The sequence below is a fragment of the Cyanistes caeruleus genome, chromosome 20, assembly GCF_971803275.1.
Source record: "Cyanistes caeruleus chromosome 20, bCyaCae1.hap1.1, whole genome shotgun sequence".
NCBI lineage: Eukaryota > Metazoa > Chordata > Aves > Passeriformes > Paridae > Cyanistes > Cyanistes caeruleus.
In genome coordinates this window covers 4,484,219-4,493,761 of record NC_141720.1, presented here as the reverse complement: position 1 = coordinate 4,493,761, position 9,543 = coordinate 4,484,219, and the positions used below count along the sequence as shown (strand labels likewise).

Here is a 9,543-nt window from a genome sequence, read left to right as displayed (position 1 = left end):
TGCAAGAAGGGTTAGAGTTCCCCAAATCTACCCTCCCCAGGCAGGGTAGAGCAGCCCCAAGCATGGCAGAGCCAGCACAAAGTTGGGCCAGGTTCTCTCTGGTGCTTCCCTGCCTGACCTCAGCAGCAGCACCTCTTCAGCAGGATGTCGTGCACCGCCAGGGCCACGCAGCTGAACCCACCCTGGCAGGCTTGTGGCAGCCCTTGGCAGGGGCAGAGGACAGGGAGTGAGACCTTACAGACCTTTATTGAGGGTGATCCTGCTCGCCCCATGGTCCAGGGGAGCTGCCAGGAAAGGAAACCCCATGGGAGAAGGATACTGCCACCACACCTGCCTGCTCAGCCCCAGCCTGGCTGCCACATGGAGCCTTCTCCAGGGCAGGAATCCAGCCAGGACTGAGAGCTGTGATGGGAACCACACCCCATACTTCGCTGTGATCCAGGACATCTCCTCACCACCCCCTCAGCTGGGTGGGATGCAGAGGGCAGCACTGTCCCTGCACCCTCTGCACACCCAGCCTTGTGGGAGTCCCTCTTCAGAACGGCAAGAGCCCCCAGCACTGCAATTAGCCCTTCCAGAAGCAAACAGAGAAGGCAAACCTGTCCTTTCCAAGCCCAAAGTCTCATTTCTCTCCTTTCAGACTTCAATCAAAAAACCCCCACAAACTGTAGGTAAACTTTTAAATAAAATTCCCAGAAGGAACAAACTACTGGGCAGAGCCAGAGCTGAGGGGAAGGAGCACCCAGAGGGTGGGCAGGGCAGCCCCAGCTGGGGAGCAGGTCCCTCAGCAGGGGCTCTGGTCCCTCATTTGATGAGCCTTGGATGAATCCTGCTTCTCTTTGGTCAGTGAACTGTAAACTACAGGTTTAGTCTCTGCAGGAGGGAACGTGGGAGCAGCTCAGTGCTGGGCACCTTGGAGATGTCTGCCTGGAGCTGCAGGAAAAGTCTTTTCCTGGCTACGATGCCGCAGCGTGGGCACCTCCCCATCTCCTCAGCTGGGCCTTCAGTCTGATTTCTTGGCGTGTTTCCTGCTCTTCCACATGACAAACATTATAAAAACACCTGCCATGAGAGAGAGAACAGATTCAGGTAGGAAACTTTTAATTCCAGGCACTTCTAGATGTTGACCTGGTAATGAGAAACAGAATCTAAGAACAAGAAAATTCTGCCGTCCAGAGGCTCCAACAGCCAAGCCACACACAAACACAGCCCCAAGTCCCTGAGCCAGGCTGAGCTGCAACAGTTACCACAGAGTGTCAGGAGTGCCACACATTAGCTAAACCCATAGCAACCCTCCTCTCTTCCTAATTTAGAAGTTTCTAATTAGAACAACAGAAATAACTCTCACCTATAAATAGCAGCAGCAGCAGCCCGGCTGCCACAGGGATGATAACTGCGTATTCCCGAGGCAGGAAATACTGGTGGATCCCATGATCGCTGTCAATGAAGGGCTGCAGGGACAGAGAGGGGTGTCAGCAGGTGGGCACAACACCTCGAGGTGCAGCCTCGAGGTTTTGGGAGAAACACGGAAATACCTGGTGTGAGATGACTAAAAAAGAGTGCCCAGACATGCAGGTGGCTCAGCCCCAGAGACCAAGAGTGGGTGGGCAGTGAAGGTTTTGGCGTTCAGTGGACAAAGAGGGGCAGCTCTGGGTCTGGCACAGGGTCCCACAGCCCCGGGGGCTCGGGGTGGGCAGAGCTGCTGGTGCAGAATACAGCAAATCTCTCTGCTCTGCAGAAGGGAGCAGCTGACGCCGGCTCTGCTCCATGGTTATCCCAGCAGGATCCCCCTGCAGAGGCCAGTGGAAGGCTCCGGACACCAGGGAGCAGTGTGAGGATCCCCACACAGCAGCCAATACTCTGGGAATGCTGGCACAGACATGGCTCGGGCAGCACAGTGAGCAGATGCAAGAGGGGAATTCAAAACCCTTGGAGTTGGAGGGAAAGCTGGCGGCAGTTCAGGCCGAACTCAGCCCAAGGTTGAACCTGGCCTCTCGCACCTGGAAAGCTCGTGGGGAAAAGTTTCTTTCCAGGGAGAAAATTGCTAATGACCTCAGCTGATGTGTCCCCAAAAATGGGAAGCCTCACAATCACATTTCCAGAGCCCTGCATTCCCTAAACTCCAGATTTGTTACAATTTGCCTCTTTCTATGTTTCCCTCTGTCATCTCCCACCAGAACCAGGAATCTGGGGGATGCAAACGTGGATGTTGATGACTACACCTCCATCAGGGCCAGGCTCCAGCTCTTCCCAATGGCCCATCCAGCCCTAGCTGGGTCAGCCTGTCTTGGAACAGCAGGGGGACACCACGATCAGTGTGATACCCACAGAGTACAAGGACTGTGCCAGCACGCAGAGGACACATTTCTGCCCTGAAATGTTTAACCCGGAAGGCAAGAGTCCTTGGGGCACACAGACACATCACCAGCTGAACAATGGCCAGGGAAACACCTGAGTATGGAGTGACTGCGATTATATTGGCCAGAGGAACCCGTACCAGTACGATGATCCAGAGGGTGTAGTAAACAAAGAGGACGAGGCTGAAGGCGACCAAGCCAAACCCAACCAGCTGGTCCGTCGCTGTGGCCTGCAAAGGGAGAGACAGTCAGAGGGGATCGCCACGGCAGCGCCCGGCCAGGAGTGGCTCAAGGCAGCTGCTGCTGGTTACGTGACGGCGCGGATGAGACACTGCGGCGGGATAATCACCGTGGGCCGCCGGGGCCTGCCGCAGGCAGCTCCCTGCGCCAATTCACACACCGCATCCCAAGGACCGACCCGGCCGGCCCCCGGGACGCGGCCGGGACCGGTCTCTCCGCAGCGGCGGCAGCCAGGGAGCCTCGCGAGGGCTCCGGGCCGCGATTCGGCCCGAGCCCCCCCGTGCCACCGGGCCGAGCAGCGCCCCTTCCCCGCCCCGCCACGGCGGCCCGCTCCGGGCTGGGCCCGCACTCACCATGGCGGCGCCCCGGCCTCCTCCCCGCCGGCCCCGCCTTTCCGGCGCGCCCGCCAATCAGCGAGCGGTCCGTCAGCCCCGCCCCGGGAACAGCCAATCAGCGGGGAGGGGCGGGGCCCGAACTCCGTCACCTCCCGGAGCCGCGAAACGCCCGGAGAAGCGGCGGGAACGGCCCGGGAACGGCCCGGGAACGGCCCGGGAACGGCCCGGGAACGGCTCCGGAGGGGCGGCGGGAACTGCCCGGGAACGGCCCGGGAACGGCCCGGGAACGGCTCCGGAGGGGCGGCGGGAACTGCCCGGGAACGGCCCGGGAACGGCCCGGGAACGGCTCCGGAGGGGCGGCGGGAACTGCCCGGGAACGGCTCCGGAACGGCTCCGGGAACTGCCCGGGAACGGCCCGGGAACGGCTCCGGAACGGCTCCGGAGGGGCGGCGGGAACTGCCCAGGAACGGCCCGGGAACGGCCCGGGAACGGCCCGGGAACGGCTCCGGAACGGCTCGGGAACGGCTCTGGAGGGGCGGCGGGAACTGCCCGGGAACGGCCCGGGAACGGCTCCGGAACGGCTCGGGAACGGCTCCGGAGGGGCGGCGGGAAGGTGCAAAAGGCAAAAGCCGCTTCCTCGCAGGGCTCCTGTTCCCCTCCAGCCCTATCAGGCATTAGCACTGACCATCTGCACTGAATTTGGCTCACTCTCCATTAAGGGGGTGCCGAGCCTGTGCTGGCCAAGAGGCTACTGAGGTACAAGCAGTGAGGATCCAGAGATATTTATTCTCTGGAGCCCTGCTGGGCTGTGGGCTCGATCCCCAGGTGAGCCTGGCAGGATAGCCCCAACAGGAGAGGCAGTTCAGGCAGAGCCTAGGCTGGAACAGACAGGACAGAACACAGAACACGGCTGGGGACTCAGGCAGGTGTCACCTTTCCCTGGGATTGGTGTGTCCACAGGACTGGTGCTGTGCTGCCAGCTGCCCTCTCCAGGAAAGGGCTGGGATCTCCTCTCCCAGCTGCCAGAGCAATCTAAGAAGGCAAAGCCAAACTATTGTAGGACCAAGCATGCCCTTCTCAGCCCATAGCAGATATTTAAAACAAGAAACAGAGCAAGAAGAATCAATGAAGTACCAAAAAACCTTTATTTTTCCCCCAAACCATAACAACATTTGACATTATATTGATTTCCTCATATATTTGTTATTTCTCTACATTAGGAACCAGATACAGAAAATACAAACACGATCTGTTGAATCAAAGACGGCACAGCATTCCGTTAGAAAAAGAAACAAAAAAACTAGAGGAGCAAGATAGAAATGGTGAAAAATAGTCATTCCCTCCAGCCCAAACTTTCCAAGAATCATCATCAAAATAGAGCAGTGGAAGTAGCTTCTCTTTCTAAACGCACTTCTGCTTTAAGACAAAAGTTAGATTTATCTTTAGATTTTCAAAGTAAAAAAAATGTTAAACTATATTTCAAGCAATTTTGGAAGTTTGCATAGACCCATTCCCTTTCCAAAAATATCAGCCATCTCTCTATAGAATCTGATACAAATCGAGTGCGCCTCAGCCGAAGGTCACCAAGCTCAATTCACTTTCAAGAAAATAAAACATGATCTCCCCTTCCCCTCCCTCCCCCCACAAAAATATGGGCTCTACCGTTATTCCATGTGTTTGAGGCAAGTTACCAGGCTCAGCCGCATCCCTCGCTCAGAGTTCCATCCAAATTCATTTCCCAGGTTTCCACGGCCGCTGCCTCCCGGTGGGCACAGACGCTCTGGAGGCAGCGGGATCGGAGGGCGCGGGGAGGGGGCTGATGGACACAGCTCTCAGGAGGGAAACGGGGGGAATTTCGCATTCATCGATCCCTCCCCAGAGAGGAAGTGGCTTTTCAAGGACAAACACCTGCGACCAGGCAGAGTTTGTAGGAACTTGTCCCTGGGGACTGGCCTTGTCCAAAGGGCTCGGTCACCAGAGCAAGAACTCAGCTAGAGACCAGGTGGGGCAGCAGGGATGGGGCAGGAGGGGTGGAGGGGGGTCTGCAGCCCCCAGGTAAGGCAGCGAGGAGGGGAGGGGGAGCCCCTCGCCAGGAGGGGTTTAACTGCGGTGCTCTAGCGTACCTGGAGTGAGGTTTTCCCAGAGGTTCCTGGCAGCAGTGCAGAGACCAGCTGCACTGCCACCCGCTTAAAAAGAAACAGCGACGACAAAATAAATAAAAAGTCAACCCCTCCTATTCGGATGAGAATGAAATACTATTTCTACAGGCCTCCACCTGGTTCGGAACACTCTAAAAACTGAAGCAAATGTTTAAAAGGGCTTGTTAAACTTTCTGCAGGGGACAAAGTGATGTGGCAATGATGGGGGGAGAAATCACACGCCTGCTGCCCATCACTCCAAGGGTCAGAACAGCATGAGGCCCCCATTTAAAGTGCTGACCATACAAAAGATGATGATGAGAGAGCAACATCCTTCTCCCCCTTTTCCCATCACAATTTCCAATTGAAATCCATCTCCTTCACCAAGTAACGACTAAGCCTATTCTTTTGGACACTCAGTTTTATATCGGTTTTTAAAAAAGAAAAAAAGTTAGTAAAAAAGTTACACTGAATTTCCTAACGCTTTGCAATGTGCTTCCACCAACTAAAGGTCTAGAAACCAGGAGCAGCGCCCACACGTTTTGCCTGATCCCAAGACTGAAGCAGAGAGCCAGCTCTGCTCTCCGGGGCCAGCCAGGTGTGAGCAGCCCTGCTTGTCAGCATCAGAGACCCAGGGGATGCAGAGTCTTGCCAATAAGGTCCTTTTACTTGTTTAAGCCACCCCTGAATCCCCTGAGGAGGGGAACAATGAGGGGAAGAACATTCTCCCCCTAAGCCCCCCTGAAATAAAATATCAATGAAACAATAATGCATTTGAAAAACACCAGCCTGCTGGGTTTGTATAAAAAAAAATTCCATAAACTTCACAACAAAAAAGAAAAACCCAAAGGAAACTAGCCAGCGGTTTGGGTCTGGAAACTGATTCACTTCTTAAATGTTCAAAGTCCGAAGAGGAACAGGCAGCAGCGATGCCACAAGGAAAAAGTGCTCATGAGATGCAGCTTCCTGAGGCAGCAGTGAGTGTGTGGGACAAGTGACCCCACAGCCACCAGCTCGGGTGCCCACGGCTGCCTAGAGACTGCTGGGCATTGCTTGTGCTGGATGTGCAGCAGGAGCTCTGCATGGGATCTACAAATAGGAACAGACTGCTCCTTCCTCCCTCCAGGTCTGCTCCACGTGCCCCAGCTCTGCAGTGCAAGGCTGGATGACTAGGACTGCTTACTCACTCAAAACCAGGGGCAGGAGAGCTAAAAAGCCACACAAAGACCAGGATCTGTGGAGGCACTAGAGTGAAGACAAGACAGTTACCAGAGATGCAAGCAGTGATGTGCCAAGCCACTGGAAGAGAAGCCAAAAACATGACCAGGTTGGCCACAGTGATGTGATGGAGCAGGTTATGCCTCTGCCAGCCTGGGAAGAAGAGACCAGTGCTCTCAAAAGCTCAACTGCTTCTCCTCTTGCTTTGCTGGGAAGATCCTCTTCCCTCTGTCCCACTGGTTTCGTGGCATGCTGAGCTGCCAGTGCCTTGGAGCAGCCAACTCTTGCCAATGGAGGCCAGAAGAATGTCCTGGGATCCCAACTGCTCTGACAGTGACTACCATTGTTTTTCATGGGAACAGAAGCAAAGCAGAAGAAGTGAGCTGGGTTTTGGCCTCTTTCCTGGCTTATGCTTGCTCCTTTCAAGTCCTGGTTGGATCTGATTTCCTGAGGGGCTTTGTTGGCCCCTGGGGAGCAGCCAGACCCTCAGCTCTGCACAGCCATGCACAGACAGGGCAGAACAGCCACTGCTGTCCGAGCCTCCTTCTGCCCTCACCCTGACCTGAGCAGACGGTCAGGCCAGGCCTGGCTTTCTGGCACTGCCCCAGGGAGAGAGAAAGACAAGCAGTTCTCTCCTTCCTGCAGACACGTGGCACCCCAGGAACAGGGCAGGATGCTCAGCAGCCTGCAAGTGAGTGCCAAACCTACCCAGGCTGAATGGAAGAGATCACCATTAAAAAAAAAACCTAGCAAGTGTGAAAGTGTGAAAGAGCTTTTGTTCTAGGCAGTTTCAAAAGATCCAACACTTTTTCCTTACATTAAAACCAAATCAAGGTGTTGTCTGTATCCCCTTTTTATCCTAATTCAAATTTAATTCCCTTTGAAGGCAAAGGGTGGAAAAGATGCATATCCTATATGTGGTCTGTCCAAACACAGGAAGAGACCTCTTGACTCAAACAGAGAAACCATCAAAACAGAGTATGCAACTGTATAGTTTTACCACACTGCTGAGCACCCTCCCCATGCAGCATCCTTAGCTAGAAGGGTAAAAAAAAAAGCTAAATCAAGGCCCTTTCATTCCTTGTTTCTCATTCTGCCAGATTCCCTTTTCCAGCAGCTCATCTGCATGCATTCTGGCCAAAGAGACCACAGTTAATGCCTTTTTTTTTTCCTCCTTTAAAAGAGGCTTTACAATAACTAAGAATTTGAACGACGTGATCAGTTACAAGTCTTTCCTGGCTGAACAGAATGAGTGTGTGCCTGTACACACACACACAGGTGTCAGAGGGGAGCCAGGTCCTGGAGTGTGGAATTGCTCCGAGGGCACGGCTGCTGAGTGCTACCACAGTACACTGGCAAAAGAGGAATGGGCACTACACACAAATAGCTTATCAGCTGAGGGGCTCTGTACAGGGAGGGCTGCAAGCACAGCCTGCTGCTGGCCCACAGCCGGGGGCTGCCCAGATCCTCGCTGGCAATTCGGCTGCCAGGAGAATCTCCACGTGGGAGCTGAAAGGGATCGACATTTCTGCCACACACTGCAAGGAAAAGTGTCAAACAACTGCAGAAACCAAACCCAAAGAAGAGCAATTGAAAGATCAACCAGAGAACAGTTTGAAGCCTTGTCAAAAGAATTCACTCACCACAGAGCAGGTCAGAACAGCTGCTGTGGCTAATGCAGCAGCAAACACCCCTTCTACCCTTGAAGGCAGAGACAGTAGCTTCTCCCCAGCCCCAGAAGGAACCAGCTCAGGCACAGATCTCTGCTGACAAGGCAAGAAAGGCAAAGCAACACCAAATCCCTTACTGGCCCAGGCCAAGAGAGGCAATTGACATCACCACCAAACAGAGACACCACTGCAGTTAACTACATCCAGCTCTGGTCCAGGGAAGGGCTGTCAGACAAGATTCATTTCACAGTCCAAGAAGGGCAGCTCCCTTCCTGACCCAATGAAACAAGAAAAAAAAAAAAAAAAAAAAAAAAAAGAGGCTTTGTATTCCAAGCTCCAACAGGACTATTTGCTGAATCAGTCCAGCAAACACAGATTATACTCCTGGAATAGTGAGTAGAAGCCTCCTCCAGGTAAAATCTGTAACCTCTAAAGTGCTCCTGCTAATGCTAGTTGACGAACACCCCCTTCCATGCCCAGCAGTGGAAGGGCTGCTGCAGTCGGTGGTGTGATGAGCACTCACATTTAACCGTTCACCAACTCCCAGCTGGATTGCGGCAGTTTTCTGAAATGCACTTTTGGGAAGTATTTCCTATGAGAAGATGTTGTTTGGGGATGTGAGGATAGGAAGGTGAAGCGTACACCACAGCATACCTTGTTCAGTACAACCATTGCCTTGGGAGGTGATGTTCCCTTGCAGAGTCAATGGAATAAAGCATCCTGCAAGTGGCCATGTCACCGTGTCCCCAGCAAGCAGCTCTGGGTTTGGTTAGAATGGTTTCCCCCACCCCCAGTGGTTTGAAGAGTTCACAGTGGTATAACCCAATGTTTTGGGGAGACAGAAACTGAGAAGTCTCCTGCTGCAAAATGAATGGGTGGAATGAGGGATGCAGATGAGCAACATCCTCTGGGACTAGCCCAAGGATAAGCCCCACAGACACCTTGTGTCTGAGCAGGAACAGGGGGAAGGCATGCACTGGAAGGACCAGGAAGCAGAGAAGGACAATGCCAATGCAGGGAAAGTGCATGTTCTGGAGTGGTCTTGGAGTAGTTCTGCAGTGCAAACGTGTGGGGAGGGGTGTGGAGAAATCCCTTCTGGAATGCTGCATGAAGAGAGGTAAAGGTTGGCATCCATGTGGCAGAGGACTGGGTAGGGGGCCTGTGTCCAGCAGCTCTACCCTGTTCTTCACATTTAGTGGGTTTCAATCACCACAGGCTCGTAAACTCCAGATGAGACCCTGGGGAGGCAGAGGGGGAGAGGGGCCAGTTACTTTCCACAGTCATTTTGAGCAACCAAGTTCTGATTCAGCGCTCTCCACTCTCAAACATCATCTTCTAAACCCACATAAAAACACTGCAGGTATCAGTGACAAGGAGTCAGCCTTGTGGGAAGCCAGTCCTTGGATTAGGGATAAAGAGGTGGCAAGTCAGCAACAGAGCCCTGGAGAGAGCTGGGTGTGACACATGAGCCCTTCTACAGGACACAGTAAAATGGGAGTATCCTACCCAAACAAAGAGCCAGAGTGCCTGGCTTTGCTGTGCTCCTGGCTTTGTTACCAACTTGATACATCTCTGTATTACCATG

The 9,543-nt window shown here is 53.7% G+C and overlaps 2 protein-coding genes across 5 annotated transcripts in view; both read right to left on the bottom strand.

Moving 5' to 3' along the window:
• Positions 1–227: 227 nt before the first annotated feature.
• DPM2 (dolichyl-phosphate mannosyltransferase subunit 2, regulatory) lies at positions 228–4,638 on the bottom strand. Its single transcript, XM_086858748.1, has 5 exons — positions 4,624–4,638; positions 2,707–2,934; positions 2,498–2,587; positions 1,349–1,451; positions 228–1,062 (listed from the first exon to the last, which is right to left on the bottom strand). Exons 1-5 carry the CDS (start codon positions 4,636–4,638, stop codon positions 1,004–1,006), a joined length of 495 nt encoding a protein of 164 aa, XP_086714874.1. The 3' UTR covers positions 228–1,003.
• The window catches only part of EEIG1 (estrogen-induced osteoclastogenesis regulator 1), a 37,722-nt gene continuing 32,237 nt past the window's right edge, over positions 4,059–9,543 (bottom strand). For all 4 annotated transcript variants that reach the window (XM_023938108.2, XM_023938109.2, XM_023938107.2 and 1 more), the window contains exon 12: positions 4,059–9,196. In XM_023938108.2, the coding sequence (XP_023793876.1) occupies positions 9,151–9,196 (46 nt within the window). In that variant the 3' untranslated portion in view covers positions 4,059–9,150. The remainder of the gene's footprint in view (positions 9,197–9,543) is intronic.

Bases quoted from the DNA above. Each gene is read 5' to 3' on its own strand.
- DPM2 (XM_086858748.1), bottom strand. The intron at 2,588-2,706 runs GTGATTATCCCG...CTCCCTTTGCAG, and splicing joins GCAGGCCCCGGCGGCCCACG to GCCACAGCGACGGACCAGCT. The intron at 1,452-2,497 runs GTACGGGTTCCT...CTGTCCCTGCAG, and splicing joins CCCTCTGGATCATCGTACTG to CCCTTCATTGACAGCGATCA.